The sequence below is a fragment of the Phalacrocorax carbo genome, chromosome 31 (assembly GCF_963921805.1).
Source record: "Phalacrocorax carbo chromosome 31, bPhaCar2.1, whole genome shotgun sequence".
Lineage (NCBI taxonomy): Eukaryota > Metazoa > Chordata > Aves > Suliformes > Phalacrocoracidae > Phalacrocorax > Phalacrocorax carbo.
In genome coordinates, this window is record NC_087543.1 from 420,015 (window position 1) to 446,635 (window position 26,621).

The following is a 26,621-nucleotide window of genomic DNA, read 5'->3' on the forward strand; positions in this document are numbered from 1 at the left end:
CGCCGCGCCTCTGCCGGTGCGGGGCTTGCGTGGCGGGGTGACCGGGGATGCGGGACTACTCTGGGGGCGCGGAGTGCATCCAGGGCGGGGGTCACGGAGCACCGGGGGGACAGGGAGACTGGGGGCGGGGGGCGTTGGGAGGGGCGGGGGTCATATCAAGAGTGTCTGTCACGGGGCGTGGGGGCGCGTGGGGGCACGGGCATTCAGGGACGCGGGGGGGACGCGGCGCCGGGCCGGCGGGTCCTAGCCCCGGCGGGGGACCGGCAGTGACACGCGTGGGGCGCGGCGGGGGCACGGGGAGGGAACTGCCCCGCCCTTTGCCTTTAAGAGGAGAGTCAGGGCGGTGCCTGATCCCGCCCCCACCAGCGCGATGGCCAATCACGAGTCGCCGGGCGCGGCCGCGGCTCCTTTCTATTGGCTGCGCCGCGGCATGGAGACAGCCTGGCCGCCCCCCCGGTGGGGGGCGTAGCCCGCGCCAGCGCCCCTTTACGATTGGCTGCTATGCTGGCCAATCGGCGGCGTCCGGGGGGCGTTAACCTCTGAGTACCCAGCAGAGGGGTCGCGGTGGCCTGCGGGGACGCGGAAGGGGGGGGCGGGCACGCGTGGGTGTCACGAGGTGTCGGGGTCCCCTGTGCCACCCGGGGCCGGGGTCCTGTCCCCGTGACACGTGGGGTCCCCCTGTGCTACTGGGGGCCTGTCCCCGTGACACGTGGGGTCCCCCTGCGCTATTGGGGTCCCCCCGTGCTATCGGGGTCCTGCCCCAGTGACACGTGGGGTCCCCCTGCGCTATTGGGGTCCCCCCGTGCTATCGGGGTCCTGTCCCAGTGACACGTGGGGTTCCCCTGTGCTATTGGGGTCCTGTTCCCGTGACACGTGGGGTCCCCCTGCGCTATTGGGGTCCAGTCCCAGTGACACGTGGGGTTCCCCTGTGCTATTGGGGTCCTGTTCCCGTGACACGTGGGGTCCCCCTGTGCTATTGGGGTCCTGTCCCAGTGACACGTGGGGTCCCCCTGCGCTATTGGGGTCCTGTCCCAGTGACACGTGGGGTTCCCCCTGCGCTATTGGGGTCCTATTCCCGTGACACGTGGGGTCCCCCTGTCCCCCCAGGATCCTGTCCCCATGACACGCGGGGTCCCCTGAGCCAAAAGGGGCCCATCCCCATGACACATGTGGTCCCCTGTGCTGTTGGGGTCCTGTCCCCATGATACATGGGGTCCCCCGTGCCGTTGGGGTCCTGTCCCTATGCCATGCACGTGTCCCCCTCTGCCCTCAGGGAACGTGAGGTCCCCTGAGGCATTGGGTTCCCCTTTGCCGTGCTGGGGTCCCATCCTTGTGCCATTGGGGTCCCATCCTTGTGCCATGTGGGGTCCCATCCCCTGTGCCATAGGGAGGTCCCCCTTTGCCATCAGGGTCTTGTCCTATTCCCGTACTGTGTGGGTTCCCCTGTGCCACCCTGGGTCCCTGCCCCTGTGCCATGCTGGGGGTCCTGTCCCCATGACACACGGGGTCCTCTGTGCCACCGGGGTCCTGTCCCCGTGTCCCCAAGTCCCTGTGCCAGGAGGCACCTCATCTCTGTGCCACTGGGATGCTGTCCTGTGCCACGTGGTTCCCCCCGTGTCATGGGGGTCCCATTTCTGTACCAAGCAGGGTCCCATCCCTCTGCCATGCCTGTGTCCCTTTGTGCCATCGGAGTCCTGCCCTCATGTCATGCTGGGGTCCCCCTGTGCTGTGCAGGTCCCACTGCTGGGCTACGTGGTGTCCTGTGCCACGGGAGTCTTGTCCTGTCCCATGCCCAGGTCCCCCCGTGCCACCAGGGTCCCAATCCCGTGCTATCGGGGTCCCCCATGCCCTGTGCAGGGGGTGAGAGCCGTGCAAGGTGGGGTCCCCCCTCATCCGCCCGTTGTCCCTCCTCGTCCCCGGTGACCCAGCGGAACCGGGGCTGACCCTGCCCCGGCGTGGGAGGCCGCACCGGGGAGGCGCTTCCTCAGGAAACCCCCCGGCCGCTGCCCGCCTGGCGCGGCCGCCACTGCCACAGCGCCCGGTGTCACCGCCACGGCACCGCCTGTGTCCGCTGCCTGGGGTACGTGTGTCACAAGGGCCCTGCCTGCCTGCAGGCACCCGCCGGGCCGGGGGTGCCTGCTGGGCACAGGCATGCTCCTGGGGGGTCGCATGGAGGGGTGGGCATGCTGGCAGGGTGTGGGTGCCCACAGGGGTGGGCGTGCGATGGTTTGCGCACTCATGGGGTGTGCGTGGAGCTCATGGGGCGTGTAGCGAGGAGTTCGCATGCTTGCGGGGGTGTGGGTGCTCATGGGGGGTGCACAGAGGGGTGTGTAAGCTCGCAGGCTGTGCACAAGGGAGTTGCACGCTCGCAGAGGTGCGGGTGCTCACGGGGAGTGCACAGGGTGATTTGCACACTCACGGGATTTGCACACTGGGTGCTTGGTGCTGATGCCCAGTGCCAACCCTGCTGCTAGGTGCCACCTGGGGGGGGGGTCAGGGTGCCACCCCGGGTCACAGCTACCCTTCGGGTGCCAGCCTGGGTGCCTGGTGCTGCCCCACAGGCCATGCCACTGCTGAAGAAAACACCCAAGGAGGAGGAGGAGGATGGAGACCCCTTTGCTGCCAATCCTGAGAGCCGCTACCGCCGCCGGGCCACCCTGGAGCGCCTGGTGGGTCTGGCACCCTTCGGCCGCGCCCGCCGCCCCCCGCCCAAAGACGGGGATGGGGATGGTGGCCGGGCACGGCGGCGGTCGGAGGATTTCGGGCTGTTACGGCGGCTGCCGGGGTGGCGCAAGGCCAGCGTGGAGGCGCTGGCGGAGAGGCCAGTCCCCAAGCGCAGCTCGCTGCTGCGGCTGGCCTTGGGGACACGGGGACGGCGGGGGTCCGCAGGCGAGCACCCGCCGATGGTGGAGAGCGACGGGGTGTCCGATGGGGACCAGGACGGAGGGGGACAGCGGCAGGAGGGGCGCAGAAAGGCCAGGGAGCCACTCTCGGGTGAGAGCGGACGGAGGGCGTGGGGATGGGGTGGGGGGACATATGAGCATGGGGACGTGAGACATGGACATGGGATGTGTGGGCTTGGGGCCATGGGGATGGGGCCCTGGGAACATAAGAGGACATGGGGGACCATGGAACACAGGGCATGGGCACGGGGCCATGGGGACACAGGAGGACGTGGGACATGGAGGAACATTGGCACAGGGGTGGTGGGACAGGGGGGCATGGGGGCATGGGACATCGTGAGATGGGGATGTGCGCTGTGGGCCATGGGTGGCCTCGGGTGCCATCAGAGCACCCATGGGTGCCCCTTCCACCACAAGTGCTGGAGATCCTGGAGCTGATCCAGCGGCGGGAGCTGGTGGCAGCTGACGAGCAGATCATTGCGCTGGAGGCGGAGTGCGTGGCCTCGTCCCCGTCCCCCGTCCCCGCGGCGGAGCGGCAGGCTCGGGACGTGGCGCTGCTCTACGAGGCGCTCCTGGCGCAGCTTTGGGCGGTGGTGGGTGAAGCGGTGCCTGCCGGGCGCCCCTACCCAGCCTTGCGCTCGGTGATCCGCGTGCTGGAGCAGGAGGAGGCGGCCGATCGCCAGCACCCACCGGGCACCCCAGGGCGCCCACGCGCCCTCCGGCGCCGCTGGCAGGAGGCAGTGGGACGGGCGGCGAGCGAGAGGTTGGCGCAGGTGGCACCCGCCACCGGCTTGGGTGCCCGGTTGGCAGCGTTGGCGGCTCGGTTGGTGGGCGACCTGGGGGCCGTGCGGTGCCACGTGGCACCTGCTTATCCCCCCGAGTATGGCGCCTTCGGGGTCTATGCCCGCGGGTACCACCGGGCGCTGGCGCAGCAGCTGGGTGCGCTGGCGCAGAGAACCCTCACCGTGCCCGACCTCTACCTGCTGCTCGACTGGCACAGCAACACCTACGCCAGGTGAGACCCCCTCCGGCACCTGCTGTCACTCACGGGGTCCCACAGCATCCGCACCCCTGCGACGCTGGGCACCCTGTGCCACTGAGTGCCACCCTCTGCCACACTGCGCAGCCCCAGGGCTGTTGTCTGGGCAGTGGTGTGTGCTGGGCACCCCAGTGCCACCCTGGGCGGGCACTGTGAGGTCCCTGTGCCCGCAGGGAGGTGCTGGGGCACCCTGAGGTGGGAGCCCTGCTGCAGGCACAGGCGCTGGGGCCCCTCCTGCCCCCCGAGACCCAGCGCAGCCTTGAGAGCTCCTGCATTGCTGCTGTCAAGGTATGGGCACCGTGGCGGGCACAGGGACGGGCAAGGGATGAGGACTGGGATGGAAGCATGATGGGCACCACGGTGGCACTGGCACTGGCACTGGCACTGGGATGGGCACCGGGATGGGCATATGATGGGCGGTACGGTGGCACTGGGCTGGGAATACAGAGAGCACTGTGGTGGCACTGGGATGGGCACCATGGTGGCACTGGGACGGGAAGACAGTGGGCACTGTGGTGGCACTGGGATGGGCACCATAGTGGCACTGGGATGGGCACCCTGGTGGCACTGGGCTCGGAACACAGAGGGCACCATGGTGGCACTGGGATGGGCACCATGGTGGCACTGGGACGGGAAGACAGTGGGCACTGTGGTGGCACTGGGATGGGCACCATAGTGGCACTGGGATGGGCACCGTGGTGGCACTGGGCTGGGAACACAGAGGGCACCATGGTGGCACTGGGATGGGCACCGGGGTGGCACTGTGATGGGCACCGTGGTGGCACTGGGATGGGCACCGTGGTGGCACCGGGATGGGCACCCTGGTGGCACTGGGATGGGCACTGTGGTGGCACTGGGCTGGGAACACAGAGGGCACCGTGGTGGCACTGGGATGGGCACCGGGGTGGCACTGGGCTGGGAACACAGAGGGCACCGTGGTGGCACTGGGATGGGCACCGTGGTGGCACTGGGCTGGGAACACAGAGGGCACTCTGGGGGCACTTGGAAGGGCACAGGGATGGTCCCAGGGCTGGGGGCTGGCAGGGCACACTGCGCCCTGCCATCCCCACGCCTGCTGTCCCCACACCCGGTGTCCCCACACCCACGGTGCCTGGTGCCAGGCGAAGGTGGAGGTGGCGGTGGCACAGGAGCTGCAGCTCAGCGAGGACACGTGGGCAGAGGAGGTTTCCAGCCAGGAGCTGCAGGAGGGACTGGCCACCCGCATCACTGGGGTATGGGCACAGCACCCACCGGGCACCTGCACCTGCGCGGCCCCTGCTTTGTCCCCTGGGCCCATCCCCTGGGGACCCAGGGCTCTGTGGGGCAACCCACAGCCCCACAGGGGTGCTGGGGTGGCTGGGCACCCCAGAGAGATGCCAGGGTGCCCGGGTACTTGATAGGCACACCAAGGTGCCAAGGTACCCCAAAGGGACACCAGGGTACCCGGGTACCCCATAAGGGATGCCAGGGTGCCCCAAGGGGACGGTGTTGTGGCTGATACGCATGGGGATGTGCCAGGGTGGTGGCCGTGCCCCCAGGGGACAGCGGGCTGGTGGCCGTGTCCCCACCCCCAGCGGTGCCCGTGCCCACAGCTGCTGCGGGCACACGTGGACCGAGCCCCCCAGATCACCCCCGAGTTTGGCATGGAGATGGCACACAGTCTCCTGGGCGTGCTGGTGGCCTTCCTGCACAGGTGGGCATGGGGACACCGGGGGAAAAGGGGGGGACAGGGGGCTGGGCCTGGGCACGTGGGGGGACAGGGGATGGGCACGAGGACACAGGCACCACAGGGGGGCAGGAGCCACGGGGCACAGGACAGAGCTGGGATGGCCATGGGGGGCATGAGGGAGTGTGTCCCCTGGGTGCTGGGGTCCCCTGGGTGCTGGGGTCCCCTGGGGGCTGGGGTCCCCTAGGTGCCAGCACAGGTGACCTGTGTGGGTGCCCTCAGTTTTCAGCGGAAGGTGGAGCGGTTCCTGGAGGCCCCCAGCGAAGCCACCCCACCTGACAGTGCCACCGGCCGGGCCATTGCGCTGGTCAACTGCGGCCCCCCCTTCAGGTGAGGGCACCCTGAGCCCCTCCCTCCCCAGGTCCCCGGGGTGCTCAGGGTCCCCAGCAGAACCCACTGACCTCCCCGTGGCAGGACCTTTGCTGAGCGCCTGGCGCAGTTTGGGCACCCAGAGAGCGAGGAGCCCCGGCGCCAGGCCCACGCCGCCCTGGACAAGGTGACCCGCCTCTGCAACCACGTCCTCACCCAGCGCCTCTTCGAGGACCTCAAGGTGCCCACGCGGTGCGGGACAGCCTGGGGAGGGGGCGGCCAGCGAGCTGCACCAGGGTGCTGGGCAGGGTGTCCGTCGATTGGGTGCTGAGCCAGGCTGATGCCCATGGGTGCAATGCTCTGGGTGGCCTCCCACCCCCCAGGCAGCACCTGGGGTGCCACCCACGGGTGCTGGGACAGGTGACTACCCTAGCTGCTCCCCCCCCCCAGCCCTACTTCAACAAGCTGATGAAGCGCAAGTGGCTGACGAGCTCCGACGCCTTCGACACCATCGTGATGCTCATCACCAGCTTCACGCAGAAGCTGCGCCCGCTGCGCCCTGAGCCCTACCAGGTGGGTGGCCAGGTTTGGTGCTGCCGGGCGGCCGCCGTCACCAGCGGCTGCTGCTGACCTTTGTGCCGTAGGTGCTGGTGAGTGAGGTGCACCGGCGGGTGCTCATCGAGTACGTGCGGCCGCTGCTGCAGGTGCGCTTGGTCTGCACCTCTGCCAAGATGCGTGCCCGGGTGGCTGCTCGCCTCGGGGACGAAGCCCGCCAGCTCCGCGAGCTCTTCAGCCGCTTGGTGAGACCCCCATCCCCTCCCCAGCACCCTCGGGTTCTCCTTGGGTGGGGGCAACGGCACTTAGGTCCCCTGTGCTGGCAGGATTCGGCCTCGCCCTGGCTGGATTCGGTGGTGCCGCGGTTGAGGGAGCTGCTGGTGCTGGAGGACACGGCAGCGCTGCAGATGGAGGTGGGCGTCCTGGTGAGGGACTTCCCTGACGTCCGGTGAGTGCTGGCACCTGGCAGTGGCCCCAGGGGGATGGCGGTGGGATGGCATGGCCAGGCGGGACACCATGGCCCCATAGGGACAAGAGTGGGGTGAAACACGTCCCCATAGCCACCGTAGCAGGGTGGCATGGCCAGGCGAGATGCCACCTCCCCGCAGGGACAGGGGCAGGACATGGTGTCCCCACGGGGACCAAAGTGGGGTGACAGGACGCCGCGTCCGTCCTTCCCGGCAGCCTCCGCCCCGCTGCCGGTCCCTCCTGGCCGCCCGCCGGGAAGCGGCTGCGGCCCGGTGCCAAGTCCCCTCCCCGTCCCCCAGTCCCCCGGGGGCCGGTGGCACGCGCGGGCCCAGCAGGACGCCGCCACTTCAGGGGCTTTAAATAGAACCGGTCCTGGCTGCAGCTGGCACTAGTTAAACCTGGGACCAGGATTTGCTCCAGGGCTGGGTGTATTGCTGCACCCCAAAGGTGCATGCGTGCATCACTGAGCCCCAGGGCTGGGTGCAATGCTGCACCCCGAAGGTGGGGGTGCCCAGCAGCGGGTGTCCCCGTCCCCTGAGCGTCCCCGTCCCACAGGCGGAAGCACGTGGCAGCGGTGCTGGATGTGCGAGGGCTGCGGAGTCAGGCAGCACGGCAGGAGATTCTGGGGGTGGTGCAGGACCTGGAGCAGAGCGAGGCCGAGCCAGGGCTGCCGCGCCAGCGCGCCTTCTTCTCCGAGCTGGCCGTGGCCCGCGAGGTGCGATGCCTGCCCTTCCACCTGCCGCGCCTGGCGCACCTCTCCCGCCTCCGCCTGCGCCGCCCGCACCCCCAGCGCCCTGGTCAGGCGCGGCTCTGAGCGCTTGCATCCACAGGTGGGTGCAGCAAGGCGCCCCGGGGCTGGGTGCGCGCTTCCACCAGGGATGGGTGCATCGCTGCACCCCAAATCTGGGTCCTTGCCTCCCCCAGTGCAGGGGGCAATGCTGCGCCCCAAAGCTGGGTGCAATGCTGCAGCCCGGATCTGGGTGCTTGCTTCCCCCGGGGCTGGGTGCATCAGCGCACCCCAAAGCTGGGTGCAACGCTGCACTGCTGATCCGGGACGTGCCTCCCCCAAAGCGGGGTGCGTTGTGCTGGCCTGGGCCTGGGCGGGCTGCGCTGCCCCAGGTCGGGGCCCCCCGGGACTGTGTATAAATGGTGTCAGTGCTGTAAATTAACGCTGGAGCCAGTCCTCGTCCTTTGCTCTCGCTCCGGGTCCACGTGCACAGGGACATGGGGCCGCCCCGTGCCTGGGGACAGGGGACACGGGGCCACCTCGTGCATGGGGACAGGGGACACGGGGCCACCTCGTGCACAGGGCCTGGGGGACATGGGCTGTCCCCATGCACAGGGGACAGAGGACGCGGGGCTGTTCCAGTGCGGGAGCTGGTTGCTCGTGCAAGGCCCTGTCCCGCAGTGGCCACTCCGGGGAGGGGAGGAAGGAAAGGGCTGCCGGTGCTTCGCCGGGAAGCCACCGCGGGGGGAGGACAGGGCAACATGATAGCCTTTCCCGGCATGGTCTGGACCTGACGGTGGCAGGGTGTTGGGGACAGCATGGCTTGGCCAAGGGCAGGATCGGGCCCGGGGTGGGGGGGGGAGCCACCCTGGCCCCGGTCCATCCCGCCCCACCCCACCTTGGCGCCCGGATCCAGTGCCTCGTGGGACACCCTGTCCCCCTGCTCTGAAAAATGGGGGGGGGGAGGGAGAACACCACAGGATACAGCCACCCCCAAGTCCCTTCTGCCACCCACCACCCCCAGAGCATCATCACCCACCACTGTCACAAGCTTGTCAGGTCTCAACGCATCCTGGGGGGGCCATGGATGAGGCCACCGTGTGCCCTCCCTCCCCCCCCCCCCCGCTGTGTCAAAAATAGGCGAGTGCTGGATCCGGCCAGGAAGGAGCGAAGGCTAAAAATAAGTGGCCCCGGCGCGGCCGCGGCGGGAGCGGGGCCAGGGTCACCGTCCCCCGTGCCGTGGGAAGGGGACGGCGGCGGCGGGGGAGGAAGCGGCAGCGTCGGGTGGGGGCGGCGGGAAGGGACAGGGAGACCTGCTGGGGGACAGGAGCGGCCCCTGCACAGGGACAGGACGTGAGATGGCATTCAGGGGGTGGCACAGGGATGGGAGTGTGAGGACAGGGGTGTCTCCATGCCCAGGTAAATGGGGAGAAGGATGTCACCACATCTGGAAGCATGGAGACATGTAGAGGACCATGCAGGGACACATGGGGGCAGGGATGTCACCATGCCCAGATAAATGGGGACAGGGATGTCACCATGCCCAGGCAACAGGACCATGTGGGGACACATGGGGATAAGGATGTCACCACGCAGGGACATGGACCCACGTTGTCCCCACAGTGCCCGAGTGCATCCCTGGGTGCGAGGGGGTGACACCCACCCCAGGGCATCCCAGCGTGTCCTGGCATGTCCCGGTGTGTCCTGGCGCGTGCCAGCCCCAGCGTGAATCACCGGGTGCCTGACGTCAAGGCCTTGGGGAAGGAAGGAAACAACCCCCCCCCCGCAGCAGGGCTGGGGGGAGCCAGGGGGACCCCCACCCAACCCGGCATGGCCAACATAGCCGCTCCTATGTCACCTATCCAGACAGGGGACCCCCAGACTGGGCAGACACACCCCAAAATTAGGAAAGGACCCCCCCTCAAATCGAGCAGCATACCCCAAACCGGGCAGAGACACAGCAAAACCGGGCAAGGACCCCTCTCAAATTGAGCAGTGTACCCCAAACCGGGCAGGGACGCCCCAAAATTGGAACGGAACCCCCCAAACCGGGCAAGGACCCCTCTCAAATTGAGCAGTGTACCCCAAACCGGGCAGGGACGCCCCAAAATTGGAACGGAACCCCCCAAACTGGGCAAGGACCCCTCCCAAATTGAGCAGTGTCTCTCTCGCCGACGCGGTGGCCCCCCCACCCCTTGGTGCTGCCTCCCCCTGGCGGCCACCCGCGGGACTGCAGGATGCGCAAGGCCCGCCCATCTTTACAGTTGATTGGCAGGTAGGTGGACCAATGGGGAGGCACACCCCCCCCGGTTCCATATCCCCCGGTTCCCACGGCTCCCCCTACTCAAGGACGCCTCACCCCAGGGCTCCACGGCCCCCGAAGCTCCTTGTGACCCAGGCTTCAGCACCCTCATGGCTTCAGCACCTGGGTGCTCCCTGTTCCCAAGGTCCCCACGACCGGGGAAGCTCCTCCGGCCCCAGCCTCCCCGTACCCCGGAGATCTCCAACCCAAGAAGCCCTTGGTGGCCATGGGTGGGGACCCATCTGGTGCCACCCTTCCGGCAAGAAAGAAGAGACGGGGGGGCCGATCCGAAGCTGCTTTATTGGCCACGTTGGGTTGAGTCGAGCGCGGACGCAGGGGACAAGCCGGCCCCGGAACAGTCACAAATACAGCACAGGCAATAATAATAATAATAATAATAAAAAATTAAACATCTCCCGGGGGCTGGCAGCCCCACACAACAAAAATATATATATAATATAGAGAGAGGACAGAGTCAACGCTGGCGAAGCTTGGTCACAAGATAGGGATGGCACGGGGTTGGGACACCGGAGCCACCGGCAGGACCCGTGCAGGGAGGGTGGACGGGGCAGAGCTGTTCACAGTTGGGTGGGGGACAAGCAGGATGGGAGCCCACCCAACATTTTGGGTGCTGGAGAGGTCACCTGGAGACCCAGCATCAGCAGTGGGGCTGGGACCCCTGAGGAGGATGGGGACATGGAGCATGGACACCATGGGGGGGATGGAGACAGCACATGGGCCCCCCCCCCCAGGGTGATGGAGATTTAGCAAGGGCACCTCCAGGGTAATGGAGATGCTGTAAGGACAAAGGACACCCCCCCCGGGGCAATGGGGACACAGCAGAGACATCTCCAGGGTGAGGGAGATACTGCAAAGACCCCACGGGATGGTGCAGCTGTGACACAATCACCTTTAAGGTGATGAAGGTGCCACAGGGACTCTCCAAGGGAGATGTGGCATGAACACCTCTAGGAGGAAGGACAGGCCACATGGACCCCCTCCTGGGATGATGGAGATGACAGATACATCTCCAGTGTAACAGAAATGACACAGGGACCTTCCCAGGGTGAGGAAGATACAGTATGGACATCTCCAAAGCTATGGAGATGGCACAGGGACGCCCCCCCAGGACAACAGAATTCAGGCAGAGACACCTCAAAGGTGTCATAGATGCCACAGGGACTTTTCTGGGGTGATTGAGATCAAGCATGGGCATCTCCAAAGTGAAGGAGATGCAGCACGAATCCCCATGGGGTGATGGGGATCAGGTGTGGACACCTCTAAGGTGATGAAGACACCACAGGGACATTCCCAGGGTGGTGGAAATCAGGCAGGGACATCTCCAAAGGGGTGGAGATGCTATGTAAAGCCCCATGGGATGGTGTGGATCAGACATGGACACCTCTAAGGCAATGGAGACAACAAAAGGACCTTCCCAGGTGGATGGAAGTTGAGCAGGAACATCTCCAAAGCGATGGAGATGTTGCATAAAGCCCCATGGGACAACGGGGACTGGGGACAGACACCTCTAAGGTGATGGAGACACCATAAGAGCCTTCCCCGGGTGGTGGAAGTTGGGCAGGAACATCTCCAAAGGGATGGAGATGCTGCAGGAACCCCCATGAGATGATGGGGACTGGGGACATACACCTCTAAAGCGGCCAGGACGCCGCAGGATTGATGGAGACACACCATGGACACCTCCAACACGCTGGCCCCATCACTGACACTCCACATCCAGGCACCAAAGCTGCCTTTCAACCTCACCAACACCCCAACCCCTGGGCCAAGTGATCCAAAAAAAGGGGGAGAAAAAAGCCAAAATCCACAAAAACACACCACCCGGGGAGGGAGGAGGTGCCTGTTTTTGGGAGGGGACCCCGTTCACAACGCGAGGAGCGAGGGAGAATTCAAGGAGTCCGAGGACTGGTCGCTGCTGCTGCTCCGCTGATGCGAGGCTCCGCAGGTGGCTCCCTCTGGGTGGGTGAACACAAACGAAGACGTATAGGATGGGTTAGGTGGCCCCGAGGGGACCCCGGGTGCGAAGCAGCAGCTGGGGAAGGGGCCCTGGGCGCTCGGCTGGAAAGGACCCGGGGGCAGGAAGGCGACGGTCCCCGCCGGCTCTTCCTTGCCCAGGGTGCTCACCTCGGCGGGGCCGGCACCCAAGGAGCCGACATCCTCGAAGGGGAGCTTGCAGGCGGGGGCGTGGGCCACCAGGACAAACTCCAGCCGTTCCTTCTCCTTCTGCAGCTCGGCTATCTCTGACTCCAGCTCAGCTTTCTCCTCCTCCAGCTGGTCTGTCTCCTGGGGTGGTGGTGGGGTGGAGTGAGATGGGCTGCAGGGGATGCCACTGTCCCCCACCCCAGCCCTGGGGATATCACCCTCCCATGGCCTCCAGGATGACCTTCCCTCCCTCCAGCACCCCCAGGTGTCCATTCATCCCTTGCTGATGTCTCCTGCTCCTGGGGATGTCATCATCTCCCTCCAGCATCCTTGTGTCCTCCTCCAATGTCCCTGGCTCCTGGGGGTGGCATTGTCCCCCTCCAGCATCCACAGGTCTCCATCTGTTCCCCTTCAGTATCCCTGCTCCTGGGGACAGCATTGTCCCCCTACCATCTTCCCCTCTGATGTCCCCAGCTCCCAGGGATGTCATCATCTGCTTCCAGTGTCCCTTCATCCTGGGGACACTGTTATACCCATCCAGCATCCCGAGCCCCCCAGGATGCGCACCCATAGGCATCCATCTGTCCCCTCCAACAAAGACTGGTCCTGGGGACATCATCCCCATCCAGTGTCCCTTGGTCCTGGGGACACCGCTGTCCCCATCTTATGTGCCCAGCTCCCTGGAATCAGGGTCTACAGGCATCAGTCTGTCCTCCTGTGAAGTCCTCAGCTCTGAGGGCTTCATCATCATCCCCTTCCAGTGTCCCTTGGTCCTGGGGACACAACTGTCCCCATCTGCTCCCATAGGCATCAAGCTGTCCCCTTCCAACAAGCCCAAGTCAACTGTCCCCTTCCAATATTCATAGCCATGGGGTCGTCACTGTTCCCAAACATCCCCAGGGACCTGCCCGCATAGACATTAACCTATCGCCCCCACAATGTCCCCAGCTGTTGGGGACATGACCATCCCATCCCAGAGAGCTGCCACTGTCCCCCTCAGGCACCCCCAGCTGCGGCAACACCACCACCCCCAGCACGCCCCCGAGCACTCACCGCCTGCAGCCGATCCGTCAGCTCCCGGCGTCGGTTACGGCACTTCGCTGCTGCCAACTTGTTCCTCTCCCGCCGCACCCGGCGCTTCTCCTCCTCCTCCGGTGTCAGCTGCCAGAGGAACAGGAGCATCAGCCGGCTGCCACCCATGTCCCCAAGGTCCCACCACCCTCTGGGTCTCCCCCACCCACCCACAGGGCAGGGACATCACTCACCGTCTCCTCACGGCTGCGCCGGGGCCGGGCACGGGTGGGACGTGCTGGTGGTGCCGCCGGCCCTGTGGCGAAGGCACCCATGCCTGGCGTGGAGTAGCTGGGTCCCGGGAGGTCATAGGGATCAACAGGGGCAGTGGGTGGGGGGTGCGCCATGGGTGCCCCCAGGGGCTGCGACTGGGCCACCGAGGAGATGAGGGTGGGCTGCACCAGCCACTGCAGGTCCTGGCTGGTGGTGATGGCCGTCACCGTGGGCACGAAGGAGCCAGGCATGTCCCCCAGGCCGCTGCACTCCTGCAGAGATGGGGAGGGGGTCAGTCCCTGCCCAGCAGCACCCATGGGTGGGCTGGCACTGCCACCCTCCCACCCTGCATGAGGGCCTTGTGCCCCCAGCACCACATGCAAGAGCTCCCCAGCACTGATGTACAATGCCCTCAATTGCACCAACGTGCAAGAGGCCCCTGGTGCGATGCCCTTGTGCCCCAGCACCAACATGCCAGTTGCTCCGTCCACTGAGGAGGAGGAGGTCCCCAGCACCAATGCTCAAGACTCCCTGTCCTCTGGCACTGGCAGGCAAGAGCTCCCCAGCACAGACACACAATGCCCTCATGCCCTGGCACCAACATGCAAGAGCTCCCTGGCACCGATGCAGGACGATCCCTGTCCCTGACCTGCAAAAGCTCTCTGGTACTGATGCACGACACCCTCGTGCCCCAGCACCCATGTGCAAGGCCCTCAGGTCCCTGGCACCAACGTGCAAGGCCTTCCAGACACCAGTGCACGACACCCTCGTGCCCCAGCACCCATGTGCAAGGCCCTCAGGTCCCTGGCACCAACGTGCAAGGCCTTCCGGACACCAATGCACGACACCCTTGTGCCCCAGCACCCATGTGCAAGGCCCTCAGGTCCCTGGCACCAACGTGCAAGGCCTTCCAGACACCAATGCACGACACCCTTGTGCCCCAGCACCCATGTGCAAGGCCCTCAGGTCCCTGGCACCAACGTGCAAGGCCTTCCGGACACCAATGCACGACACCCTTGTGCCCCAGCACCCATGTGCAAGGCCCTCAGGTCCCTGGCACCAACGTGCAAGGCCTTCCAGACACCAATGCACGACACCCTTGTGCCCCAGCACCCATGTGCAAGGCCCTCAGGTCCCTGGCACCAACGTGCAAGGCCTTCCAGACACCAATGCACGACACCCTTGTGCCCCGGCACCAACACATGAGGCTCCCTGTCCCCTGGCACCCACGTGCAAGTCCTTCCAGACACCAAGACACGATGCGCTCGTGCCCCTGGCACAGACACGCAAGAGCTCCCTGTGCCACTGTGTAACAACCTCGTGCCCCTGGCACCCATGTGCGAGGCTCCCTGGTACTGATGCACAAAGCCCTCGTGCCCCTGGCATCCATGTGCGAGGCTCCCTGTCCCCTGGCACCCACGTGCAGGAGCCCCCCGCCACTGTTGCACAAGGGCCCCCACACTCGTGCGCTAATGTACAACCCCCCCCCGACCCCAGCACCCAAGGGGCCCCAGCACTCAATTCAGGGTGCCCCCACCCCTACCAAGGGCACCCTTTCTACCTCCAGCTGTTTGCAGCCGGCAGCACCTCCCTCACTGCACCAGGACATCCCCCCCTTTGCACCAGGACCTTGCACACTGCTGGAGCACCCGGAGGGCATTGGGGGGTCCCCTCAGTAGGGGACCACCCCCAAATCACACCAGGACCCAAATCCCACATGGAGCTGGGGGGGGGGGGGGGGGGGCGGCACTGAGGAGACCCCCCAAATCATACCAGGACTCAAATCCCACATGAAACTCTGGGGGGTGGGGGCTCTGAGCCCCCCTTCCCGGATGACAGGGACGCGGGGGATATGTATTATATCCCCCCCCCCACAGCTGCACCGGGAGCTGGGGGTGCGGGGGGGGGTGGTGCATCGCATCGTGTCCATCCACGCCCCCGCGCCATTTCCACGGGATGGGGCCTGAACCGACCACGAACCGGCCCCCCGGTCGCACCGGGGCGGGAGGGGAGCACTAAGCACCCCCGGCCCCGGTTCACGCGTGGGGGGACCCGCAACCCCGCTACCACCCGCCGCAGCAGCGCGGGGGCGTGGCGACTCCGCGCGGCGGGCGTGGCCACGCAGCGAGGGGGCGTGTCCCCCACGCGCGTCCCGTCCCCCCTCCCCCGTCCTTAGCAACAGGGGGCGGCCGCCGCGTTCCAAAATAAACCCGCGCGCGCCGCGCTCGCGCCGCGTCATCACGGAGGGTTCCAACGCGTCACGCGTTTACGCACGACCCCGCCCCCTCGGCGCCACCGCCCGCCTCCCCCTGGCGGCGCGGGGCGGGACTCACCTGCGCGGCCGCCGCCGCCGCCGGGCTCCCGAAGGAGTCGACCGAGGAGAGGTACTGGGACTCGGCCGAGGGCGAGGAGCTGCAGCGAGACCCCGAGTCGTAGTCACCGGGGAAGCCCTGGTACATGGCCCCGGGGGCGCGGGGGCCGCCCCGCCACGCCAAGGCTGCGGGTCAGGCTACCGGCATCCCGCTTTACCGAGCGCCCCCGCCCCTCTCTCCCCCGCGCCGAGCTAGGGGTCGGTTTCGGCGGCGGAGGCGGGGGGAGTCTCTCGGTACGAGGGTGCCGCTCCGCTCTGCCGTCCCGTGGGAAGTCGCGGTGTGCTGCTACGAGCCTCGGTGTGTCCGGCCCAGGCTCCGGTTCGCTGGTGCAAAGTCCCGGTGCGCCACTACGAGCTCCGGTTCGCCGCTATAAGCCCCGGCTCATCCGTGCGAGGCGCCGGTGCGCCTCTACAACCCCCGGTTCGCGGGTACAAAGTCCCGGTGCAGCTGTCCCAGGCTCCGGTTCGCTGCTACAAGCCCCGGTGTGTCCGTCCCAGGCTCCGGTTCGCCGCCACAAAGCCCCGGTGCACCGCTATAAACCCCGGTGCATCCGTCCTAGGCTCCGGTTCTCCGGTACAAAGTCCCGGTGCGCCTCTACAAACCCCGGTGCATCCGTTCCCAGGCTCCGGTTCTCCGGTGCAAAGTCCCGATTCGCCGCTATAAGCCCCAATACACGCCTTCCCAGGCTCTAGTTCGCCGGTGCAAAGTCCCGGTGAGCCGCTATAAGGTCCGGTAAATCCCTTCCCAGGCTCCGGTTCAGCCGCTACGATCCCCGATACATCCGCTCCCCGCTCCGCCGGTGCAAAGTGCCGGTGACGCTCCCGCCGCTTTCCCCGGTCTCCGCTTTTTATGAATGAAGTGCTCACCGCCGCGCCGCGCTTTATACGGCGGCGCCCCGCCCCCTGCGCTGACGTCACGCCTGCCGCCGCCGCTCCGGGACCCCCGGGACCCCGCAGCCGCCGTCGCCGCTGTTGCCGCTTGTCGTTCTGCGGCCCCGGGAGCCGCCGCCGCCGTTAAGAGGCTCCGCGGCGGGCGGAGAACGGGGGGGATCCCTCGCCCCGCCCCTCCGGAGTTCCTGTGACGCAATTAGCCATATATGGGCTTGTCTCGGAGTGTTTGTTTGGTATCCTAGCAATGACGTCACAGGGAATCCCTTCGCCGCCGCCGCCGCCGCCGAAACGCGTATTAATAGAAACGGGCGCCGCGGTTCTAGAAACGGCCTGAACCGTCCGGGGCGAGGGTCCCGCACCGCCGGTAACCCCCGCGGTAACCCCCCGGTGACCCCCCTCCCCGGTGACCCCCCCCCGGGCCCCCCCAGCACGTGGCGCCGCGGCCCAAAGGACCGTCCCGGGGTGGGGGGTGGGGCGGTCCCGGTAGCGGCGGGGGAACCGGGACCGGACTGCAGAGCCGGTACCGGAGCAATGGGAACAGCTCCTGCGGTGTTACCGGGACCGGGTAGGGAATCACCGAAGGGGGGACCAGGACCGGGGCACTGGGAACTTTCCCCCGGGGTGTTACCGGTACCAGACTGCAGAGCACCGGGGCGAGGTCCCGGTATGGGGAGCCCCGTCCTGGGCCCCAGGAACTTCTCCTCTGGGGTATTTACCGGTACCGGACTGCAGAGCACCGGGGGCTCCCGGTACCGGGGCAATGGGACCCTCTTCCACCTCCAGGTTGCCGCTGGGGCTGGGGTACAGAGCACCGGGGACTCTCCGGTACCGGGTGGTGGCGCACCGGGGGCTGTTCCCGGTACCGGGATGCAGGGGCCACGGTCCCCATCCCGCGCGCTCCCGGGATGGGCAAGGGGCGGCAGAGGGGTCCTGGAATGGGGGTGCCGGGAGCAGCTGGCGGGTGCGGGGGGGGGTCCCAGTCCCTTTACAGGACCGGGGCCGACACCGACGGCTGATGTCACCGTCGGGAACCGGCGCTGAGTCACGGCGGGGCCACGGCGACTGCACGGGGGGGCAGTTCCCACGCCCATTCATTCATTCATTCATTCATTCACTCACCCATTCATTCTCACCCCCCGTCATTAGTCATGCCCCGCCCCAGTCGGGGGGGCGGGGCCGGGGGGCGCAGCCCCGGGTGTTCCCGCCCCCCCTGCTGCCCCCAGGGCCCCGGTGCCGGCTGTCCCCAGCCTGGGGGGCCCGGCTCGGGGCTCCCGCTGCCGGGTGGCCGCGGGCCCGGTGTCCCCAGCCCCTGGGTTACTGTCCCCAGCGTCCCGGTCCCCGGGGTCCCGACCGGGGTGTCTCCGGTGTCTCGGGCCCGGGGACCCAGCCGGGGTCTCCCCGGTGTCCCAGCCGGGCTCTCCCCAGTGTCCCATCTCCGGTCCCGGTCTCCCGGCCAGGCTCCTCCCGATGTCCCAGCCCCGGTGTCCCGGCCGGGCTCTCCCCGGTGTCTCGGTCCCTGTGTCCCGGCCGGGCTCTCCCCAGTGTCCCATCTCCGGTCCCGGTGTCCCAGCCCCGGTGTCCCGGCCGGGCTCTCTCCGGTGTCCCGTCCCCGGTGCCGGGCCACGGCCGGGCTCTCCCCGGTGTCCCGGTCCCCGTGTCCCACTCCCGGTGTCCCAGTGTCCCCCTCCCCTCCCCACGTGCCGCCGCCGCGGCCGGAGTAAACACGGCGCGTGTCGCCCCGGCGACGGCGTTCCATGCCCCTGACGTCACCACGTCCGGCGTCCTTTGTTTACGTCGCGCAGCAACCGGCGAGCTCTTGGCAACGGGGGGGCGGGGCGAGGCCGAAGGGGGCGGGGGCAGGGCGGGCGGGGGGCGGGGCCTGCGCCGCGGGGTTCCCCGCGTTTCGCGGGGCGGGGAGGGACGCAGGGGCACACGGGGCACAACTCGGGGGGACCCAGGCGTCCGGGCTCCCCCCATTCCCCGGCTGCTGAGCCACCACAGCCCGACCTGGCTGCAGGGGGGATGGACGGACACACACGCTCCCCGGTGCCGCCCCCCACCCCGTCCACTCGTGTCCCCCCTGTTCCCTTACAGCCCCTCATGCCCCACTGTTGTCCCCCCACAAGCTCGTGTCCCCACGGCCCCCTGTGTCCCGTGGCCCGCCATGTCACCCTGTATCCCCCCACATCTCCCACCACATCCCTGTCCCCCCCGTGTCTCCCCACCCCGTGTCTCCCCACCCCGTGTCTCCCCACCCCGTGTGTGTCCCCCGTGTGTGTCCCCACCCCTGTGTCCCCATGTCCCCTCCACAATCAAACCCGGTTGTCACAAGAGTTTTTATTAAAGTGTGTCTGCCCTCCCTGCATGGAGGGGGGGACACGGCGGGGGATGACACAACCCCTGCCCCCCTCGAGTGACACCCCATGCAGGGTGGGGGGGATGTGGGGGGACCCCGGCAACCCCCCCCAGCTGTCACCTCGGGGGGTGTGTGGGGGTCACTGCGGCTTCACTTTGGCACTTGGGAGCTTGGCCTGGATCCTAGGGGCAGAGAGGATTTGGGGGGAGGACAGGACACCCCAACTCGGCTGGGGCACCCCCAGACACCCTGAGGGCACCCCCAACCCCCCCAGGACACCCTCAGACCCTCGAGGGCACCCCAGGGCTGGGTTTGGGGGCCCCAGCCCCAGGGGCAGGTTTGGGGTGGGCAGGGTGGCTTTGGGGTGCAAGGATGGGGGAAGGGGTGGGATGTCAGGGTAGAGGTGGTTTGGGGAGGAGCCTGGGACATTTTTGGGGTGCCCAGAATGGTTTTTGGGGGGGCAGGGGTTGCCCTCACCTGGCTCGGAGGAGACTCAGGTGGTTCCTCACCAGACTCACATACTGGTCGATCTGGGCCTGGGGATATTAGGGACACGGGGGGGGGCGGCAGAGGGGTACCCCTCGACCCTCCCCAGACACCATGTCCCCCCATGTCCCCAACCCTCCCCAGACCCCCAAGTCCCCCTCTCCAGCCCCCATGTCCCCCCATGTCCCCAACCCTCCCCAGAGCCCTGTGTCCCCCTCTTCAGCCCCCATGTCCCCAGCCCTCCCCTGATCCCTGTGTCCCCATACCTGGTGGTGCCGGTAGAGCACGGGGAAGGTGAACGCGCAGATGACGCCTGGGCAGGGAGTGCCACATCAGGCCAGGTTCCCATCCCGTCCCCTGTCCCCATGCCACATCCCCATCCCCTCAAGCCCCTGTCCCCAGGTTGTCCCCTATCCCCCTAGTGTCCCCATCCCTGTGACGTCCCCCTGTCCCCTAGCACTACTTGTGTCCCCTACACCTGTCCCCTTGTCCCCCATTCATATCCACACCCTGTCCCCCTGCCAGGCAGTGCCCCTGTGCCTGTCCCCAGGCCCCATGCTGTCCCGTCCCCATCCCTGTGCTCTGTCCCTATGCCCTGCCCCCTATCCCATGTCCCTGTCCCCATACCCATCCTGTGTCCCTTACCTCACATCCCTCTCCCTGTTCCCTGTCCTCCATCCCCTGGCCCCTATCCTGTGTCCCTGTTCCCATGCCCCATCCCTGTTCTCTGTCCTCCATCCCCTGTCCCATCCCCTGCCCATTGTCTCCCATGCCAATGCCCTGTCCCCATCCCCTGTCCCTGTCCCCGTCCCCGTCCCCATTCCCGTCCCCTACCCGTGCCATCCCTGACCCTGTGCCATCGTCCCCGTCCAGTGCCATACCCGCTCCCAGCAGCGTCAGCCCGTTGCAGACGGCCCCCACGTAGGTCAGCAGGTAGAACAAGAAGGCGAACTGCAGCCAGAGCCCAGCGTCACGTCACCCTCACTGTCACCGCCCAGGTGACCCCCATGCCACCAGTGTCCTTGTGCCCCATGTCCCAGTACCGCCTGTGCCTTTGTGCCTGTGGGACACTCCATGCCCCGTCCCTCAGTGTCCCCTGGACCCACATGCTCTGGTGTCCCCATGCCTCCAGTGTCCTCCCTGTCCCCTGTGTCCCCAGCATCCCCCATGCCCCCAGTGTCCCCAGTGTCCCCACAGCCCCATGGTGCAGGTGTCCTCCATGCCCCCAGTGCCCCCCATGCCCCCAGTGTTGCCACATCCCCACGCCCCAGGTGTCCTCCATGTCCCCAGTGCCCCCCATGCCCCCAGGATCCCCCAATGCCCCCAGCCCCATGTGGAGTGATGGTCACCTTGAGGGACTCGGGGAGGCTGTGGACGAGGAAGAGGCGGGCAAGGGTGCGGGTGGCAGCGGTGAGGTGCCGGGCCAGGCGCTGGGCCCAGCGCTGCTGCTCCTCGGGGCTCAGCCCTACAGCCCCCTCCGGCTGCACCCTGCACAGGGACAGATATGGGATGGGGATGGGGAACACAGGGACAGGAGGGAGCACTGTGAGAATGGGGGTGGCAGGGACAGCCTGTGATGTGGGGATGGCAGGGATATGCTATGGGGTGGGGATGGGGACTGCTGAGACACCCTTTGTTGTGAAGATGGGGACAGCAGGAGCACCCCATGCCATGGGGACAGGGATGGCAGGACTCTCTGTGGGATGGGGACAGGGATGGCAGGGACACCCCATGCCATGGGGACAGGGATGGCAGGACACTCTGGGATGGGGACAGGGATGGCAGGGACACCCTATGCCATGGGGACAGGGATGGCAGGACACTCTGTGGGATGGGGACAGGGATGGCAGGGACACCCCATGCCATGGGGACAGGGATGGCAGGACTCTCTGTGGGATGGGGACAGGGATGGCAGGGACACCCCATGCCATGGGGACAGGGATGGCAGGACTCTCTGTGGGATGGGGACAGGGATGGCAGGGACACCCCATGCCATGGGGACAGGGATGGCAGGACTCTCTGTGGGATGGGGACAGGGATGGCAGGGACACCCCATGCCATGGGGACAGGGATGGCAGGACTCTCTGTGGGATGGGGACAGGGATGGCAGGGACACCCCATGCCATGGGGACAGGGATGGCAGGACTCTCTGTGGGATGGGGACAGGGATGGCAGGGACACCCTATGCCATGGGGACAGGGATGGCAGGACTCTCTGTGGGATGGGGACAGGGATGGCAGGGACACCCCATGCCATGGGGACAGGGATGGCAGGACTCTCTGTGGGATGGGGACAGGGATGGCAGGGACACCCCATGCCATGGGGACAGGGATGGCAGGACTCTCTGTGGGATGGGGACAGGAATGGCAGGGACACCCCATGCCATGGGGACAGGGATGGCAGGACTCTCTGTGGGATGGGGACAGGGATGGCAGGGACACCCCATGCCATGGGGACAGGGATGGCAGGACTCTCTGTGGGATGGGGACAGGGATGGCAGGGACACCCCATGCCATGGGGACAGGGATGGCAGGACTCTCTGTGGGATGGGGACAGGGATGGCAGGGACACCCCATGCCGTGGGGACAGGGATGGCAGGACTCTCTGTGGGATGGGGACAGGGATGGCAGGGACACCCCATGCCATGGGGACAGGGATGGCAGGACTCTCTGTGGGATGGGGACAGGGATGGCAGGGACACCCCATGCCGTGGGGGCTTGGGCATCAGGGCCACCCAGGGAAAGGGGACAGGGATGTCATAGGCCCCCTGTGCCACAGGGATGGCAGTGCCACCCCATACTGTGGGGACAGTGACAGGCAGTGGGACAGGCAGGGGATGGCAGCGGGAAGGTGATGGTGACAGCCCGGCAAGGCTCCCCAAGGTGGCACTCACCTGCAGGGGTGCTCGGGTGGGTGCCAGCGCAGCGCCCGCAGGGCAGCACGATGCAGGCGCAGGGGCAGGGTGACTCCCAGCACGGCCAGCGCTCCGTAGGCGCCCACGCTGATGGCACTGAACCGTGCCAGGCACCCCAGGGTGCCCAGTGTCCCCACCAGCGCCAGCGCCGACCGCCCTGGCGCCCGCCAGTACAGCAGCTCCCACACTGTGGGGACACCGTGATGCACCCAGGGCTCTCAGTGCCACCCAGGGCTCCCAGTACCCCTCCAGTGCTCCTCAGTGCCCTCCACTATCCCCTTGAGCCCCACAGGGTCCATAGAGAGCTCCCAGTGTCTCTTCAGTACCTCCCAGTACCCGACCCCCGAGCCCCCTCGGTGCTCCCAGTGTCTGTCCAGTGCTCCCCTGTGCCTCCCCCGTGCCTCCCCCAGTCCTCCCCAGTGCTCCCTTGAGCCCCCCAGAGCCTCTGTAGTGCTCCCAGAGCCTCCCAGTATCCTCTCCAGGGCCCCCGTGACCCCCCACCAATGCCCCCCCTCCGCCAGCACCCAGCTGTCCCCACCCCGAGTGACAGCCCCAGGTGCGGAGAAGGGGAGCACACACACCCCCGGGGTGCCCCCCCCCGTGTGCCCCCCGCACCCACCTTGGCCCTCCATGGCTCCCGCGGGTGTTGCTGGGGGGGGGAGGGGAAGGGAGGGGACACGGGACTTTGGGGGGGCGCGACCCCTATTTTTAGCCACCAATCCCGCCCGGACACCCGAGTCCACCCTGCAACCGGACGCCTGGGTCCCCCGCTCCCCCCCCGCCGGAGCCCCCCCCCGGGCTGTGCCCCCGGGCCCTGATTGGCCGCTCACCCAGGACATCGGCTCCCAGCGGGCTCGGTGATCGGTCGGGGGGCGCCGGCGGTGGTTCCGGGATTGGGGGAGGGTCGGGGGGGGGCGGGCGGGGGGCGCCCCCTGCAGGCGGGGGAGGGCCCGCGGACGCTGCTGTTGCGGGAAGGGGGGGAGTCAGGGCCCCCATTGCCCTGATACCCCCTGGGGACCCCCCCCATGGCCCCCAGCCCCCACTTGGGTACCCCACGACCCCCCATTGCCCCCAGCCCTCCCTTGGGTAATCCACAATCACAGGTTGCCCGCAGACCCCCTTGGGGACCCCCCCCGTTGCCCAAAGCCCTCCCGGACACTCCCCACGACCCCCAGAACCCCCAGGGTGCCCCGGGTCCCCCATGGCCCCGAAATGCCCCCCCCCCCAGTCCTCCATCACTCCGAGCCCCCCCTCATGACCCACCATACCCAGATTCATCAGGGTCTCCTCAGCCTCAGGGCCCCCCAACTCTGGCAGGCCCCCCCCCACCTCCAGCTGCTCCTCGGGAGGGGACGGGGGCTCCTCAGGACGCTTGGGGGGGGCCTTGGCAGCTAAGCGGGGGTCCTGCCCCCGAGGGGACCCCCCAGGGGGCCCCGAGCTCAGGCGGGGGGGGCGTCCCCGACGGGAGTCTCGGCGACAGCGGGGTCCCGGCTCGTTGGGAGGACCCCCTCCCCTAAAGGCAATGTAGGAGAAGGTGAGTTCCCGGGGGGGTCTCCGGGATCCCTCCCCTGCCACCGTTGCCCCGTCTTCATCCTCATCCTCCTCTTCCTCCTCGGGGGGCTCCGGTGCCGCCTGCAGCTGGGGGAAGTCCGGCTCCTCATTGCCACCTTCGGGGGGGGTGTGGTGTTGGGGGGGTCAAGGGGGGGTCGGGCCACCCCTATGCCCCCCCAAAGTTGCACCCCAAAATGGGAGGCATCTGCCTCGCTTACCCTCCGTGGAGTCCGGTGTGGTGGAGGCCGTGGATGGAGCCTCTTCTAGGGGGGGAGCAGTGGGGATGAGGGGGCGTGGGGCCCCTGCCGCATCCCTGCTGCCCTCCCCCACAGCACTCGGGTCCCCTTAGTGCATGCTGTGCCCCCCAACCTGCTCCTACCTCCCAGTCCCTATGTCCCCCCTCCCAGTAACCACCACCCGCTGGACATGCCCTGACCCGGTGGCCCATGTCCCTGTCCCCCAATGCTCCCGGTGCTTCCATCTCTGGACCCTCCCGGTACCCACATCCCCAGTATCCTCATCCCTGGCCCCTCGTACTCCCACCCTGGGTGTGCCATCCCTGTGCCCCCATCCCCAGCTGCTCCTGGCGCCCCCATCCCTGCTCCCTCCATCCCAGGTGCCTGTGTCTCCAGCCCCTCCTGGTGCCTCCATCCCCGGTACCCCCATCCTCAGCTGCTCCCGGTCCCTCCATCCCCCGTGCCTCTATTCCAGTTCCCTCATACCCAACCACTCCCGGTTCTCCCGTCCCCAGTGTCCTCAGCCCCGGTTCCCCGAGCCCCGGCGCCTCCCAGCGCCCCATCTCTGTTCCCGCATCCCCGGCCACTCCCGGTTCCCGCATCCCCGGCCCCTCCCAGTGCCCCATCCCTGGTACCTCCATCCCGGTGCATCATCCCCGGTACCCCCACGCCTGGCCGCTCCCGGTCTCTCCATCCTCGGTGCCTCCATCCTCGGCCCCTCCCGGTGCCATCGCCCCGGTTACCTCCGTACCCGGACCCTCCCGGTTCCCCATCCCCGGAGTCTCCACCCCCGGAGCCCCCATTTATCCCCGGTGCCCCCACCCCTGGCCCCTCCCAGCGCCCCATCCCCGGTACCCCCATCCCGGTTCCCTCATCCCCGGCCACCCCCGGCGCCTCTACCCGTTCCCGGCCCCTCCCGGTGCCGCCGCCCCTCCCGGTTCCCGGTGCCGGTGCGTACTGCAGTGGGCGAAGCCCAGGACCTGCCCCATGGCGGCGGCCCCCGCATGGGGCTCCCGGTCGCCCTCGGCCCCGTTGCCCTCGGGCCGGCCCCGCCGCGCATCACCGCGGCGCCATGGCGAGGCCCGCGGCGGCGGCGGACAAAGGGCGGCGGCGGCGGCGGCGGGGCGGGGCGGCGGCGGGCGGGGCTCAGGGCGGGGCCGCACCGGAGAGCCGGGAACCGGGCACTGACATCGGACACCGGGCACCGATACGGGGAACCGGCACCGGGCACGAGAGCCTCCCGGTACCCCTCGGAGTCCCTGGGTACTCCCAGATCTTCCCAGTACCTTCAAGACCCCCCCAGTATGCCCCAGTGCCACCCAGCACCTGTCAAAGTCCCCCAGTGCCCTCCTAGAGCCCCCCGCTGACCTCCCAGTGCCCCCAGTATCACCTCAGAGCTCCCCGTTGCCCTCCCAGAGCCCCCCAGTATCTCCCCGTGCCCCCAGCACCCTCCCAGAGCTCCCTAATACTTCCCAGAGCCTCCCCAGTATGCTGCCAGAGCCCCCCCAATATTTTCCACAGCGCCCAGTACCTCCCAGTGACTTCAGGACTCTCCCAGAGCCTCTCTAGTACCTCCCAGTGCCCCCAGTACCCTGCTAGAGCCCCCCCCCCAATATTTCCCACAGTCCCCGCTACCTCCCAGTGACTCTAGTACCTTCCCAGAGCCTCCCCAGTACCTCCCAGTGCCCCCAGTCCCCAGAACTGGAGAACTTTGGAGGACACCGGGTGGAGACTGGGGGGGGGGGTGGTGTCTGGGAGGGCAGTGAGGGTACGGGGCGCCCCCCCCAGTGAGGCTCACGCGGAGCCGTTGCCCCTTTAAGAAGGCGTGACCCGCTCAGGCGCCGTTACCGGGCAGGGCGTGGCCTCGCGGGTGGGGCGGGGCGTGGCCGCGGGCCGGGACCGGCCGGTCCTTCCTCCCCCACGGCCGCTACCGGAAGGGCCCGGCCCGGCCCCAGCGCGTCGCCGCCGCCGCCAGCATGAGGTGAGCGGCCGGGGCGGGGGGCACCGGGAGCGCCCACTGGGGACTCTGGGGAGCACCGGGAACTGGCACTGGGAGTACTGGGAGCACTGGAAAGCACCGGGAACTGGCACTGGGAGCACCGGGTAGCACCGGGAACTTGCACCGGGGGGCACCGGGAGCACTGGGGAGCACCGGGAACTTGCACCGGGAGCACTGGGGAGCACCGGGAACTTGCACCGGGGGGTCCTGGGAGCACTGGGGGCACCGGAAAGCACCGGGAACTGGCATTGGGAGCACTGAGGAAGCACCGGGAACTGGTACCGGGGGCTACTGGGAGCACTGGGGGTACCGGAAGGCACCGGGAACTGGTACTGGGAGGC

At 67.8% G+C, this 26,621-nt stretch overlaps 4 protein-coding genes across 16 annotated transcripts in view; 2 read left to right on the forward strand and 2 right to left on the reverse strand.

Annotated features, from left to right (window-relative positions):
• Window positions 1–1,996: 1,996 nt before the first annotated feature.
• EXOC3L2 (exocyst complex component 3 like 2) lies at window positions 1,997–8,163 on the forward strand. The gene is made up of 12 exons (XM_064437355.1): window positions 1,997–2,080; window positions 2,562–2,994; window positions 3,321–3,918; window positions 4,116–4,230; window positions 5,064–5,174; window positions 5,535–5,635; window positions 5,891–5,998; window positions 6,083–6,218; window positions 6,428–6,550; window positions 6,622–6,777; window positions 6,859–6,980; window positions 7,556–8,163. Exons 2-12 carry the CDS (start codon window positions 2,565–2,567, stop codon window positions 7,812–7,814), a joined length of 2,259 nt encoding a protein of 752 aa, XP_064293425.1. The 5' UTR covers window positions 1,997–2,080; window positions 2,562–2,564; the 3' UTR covers window positions 7,815–8,163.
• Window positions 8,164–10,316: 2,153 nt separating this feature from the next.
• Window positions 10,317–16,950, reverse strand: FOSB (FosB proto-oncogene, AP-1 transcription factor subunit). 2 transcript variants are annotated; one of them, XM_064437388.1, is made up of 5 exons: window positions 15,810–16,949; window positions 13,458–13,748; window positions 13,246–13,353; window positions 12,175–12,333; window positions 10,317–12,005 (listed from the first exon to the last, which is right to left on the reverse strand). In XM_064437388.1, the coding sequence occupies exons 1-5, from the start codon at window positions 15,933–15,935 to the stop codon at window positions 11,940–11,942; spliced, it is 750 nt and encodes a 249-aa protein (XP_064293458.1). In that variant the 5' UTR covers window positions 15,936–16,949; the 3' UTR covers window positions 10,317–11,939. The 2 variants fall into 2 exon arrangements, with proteins under 2 accessions (XP_064293458.1, XP_064293457.1); XM_064437387.1 differs by having other exon boundaries at window positions 10,317–12,333; window positions 15,810–16,950.
• A 2,110-nt stretch (window positions 16,951–19,060) lies between these two features.
• On the reverse strand, window positions 19,061–26,208 carry RTN2 (reticulon 2). 7 transcript variants are annotated; one of them, XM_064437370.1, is made up of 11 exons: window positions 25,936–26,208; window positions 24,917–24,999; window positions 24,264–24,308; window positions 23,763–24,161; window positions 23,325–23,456; window positions 22,474–22,681; window positions 20,930–21,068; window positions 20,462–20,531; window positions 19,847–19,893; window positions 19,572–19,630; window positions 19,061–19,276 (listed from the first exon to the last, which is right to left on the reverse strand). In XM_064437370.1, exons 2-11 carry the CDS (start codon window positions 24,933–24,935, stop codon window positions 19,234–19,236), a joined length of 1,161 nt encoding a protein of 386 aa, XP_064293440.1. In that variant the 5' UTR covers window positions 24,936–24,999; window positions 25,936–26,208; the 3' UTR covers window positions 19,061–19,233. The 7 variants fall into 7 exon arrangements, with proteins under 7 accessions (XP_064293440.1, XP_064293439.1, XP_064293434.1 ...); XM_064437369.1 differs by lacking the exons at window positions 24,917–24,999; window positions 25,936–26,208 and adding an exon at window positions 25,240–25,646; XM_064437364.1 differs by lacking the exon at window positions 25,936–26,208 and having other exon boundaries at window positions 19,572–19,624; window positions 24,917–25,062.
• The window catches only part of VASP (vasodilator stimulated phosphoprotein), a 29,636-nt gene continuing 29,156 nt past the window's right edge, over window positions 26,142–26,621 (forward strand). For 4 of the 6 annotated variants that reach the window (XM_064437376.1, XM_064437377.1, XM_064437383.1 and 1 more), the window contains exon 1: window positions 26,143–26,262. In XM_064437376.1, coding sequence (XP_064293446.1) covers window positions 26,258–26,262 — 5 coding nt within the window. In that variant the 5' untranslated portion in view covers window positions 26,143–26,257. Of the gene's footprint in view, window positions 26,263–26,621 lie in introns of all 6 variants that reach the window. The other 2 variants (XM_064437380.1, XM_064437379.1) reach the window with 1 other exon arrangement.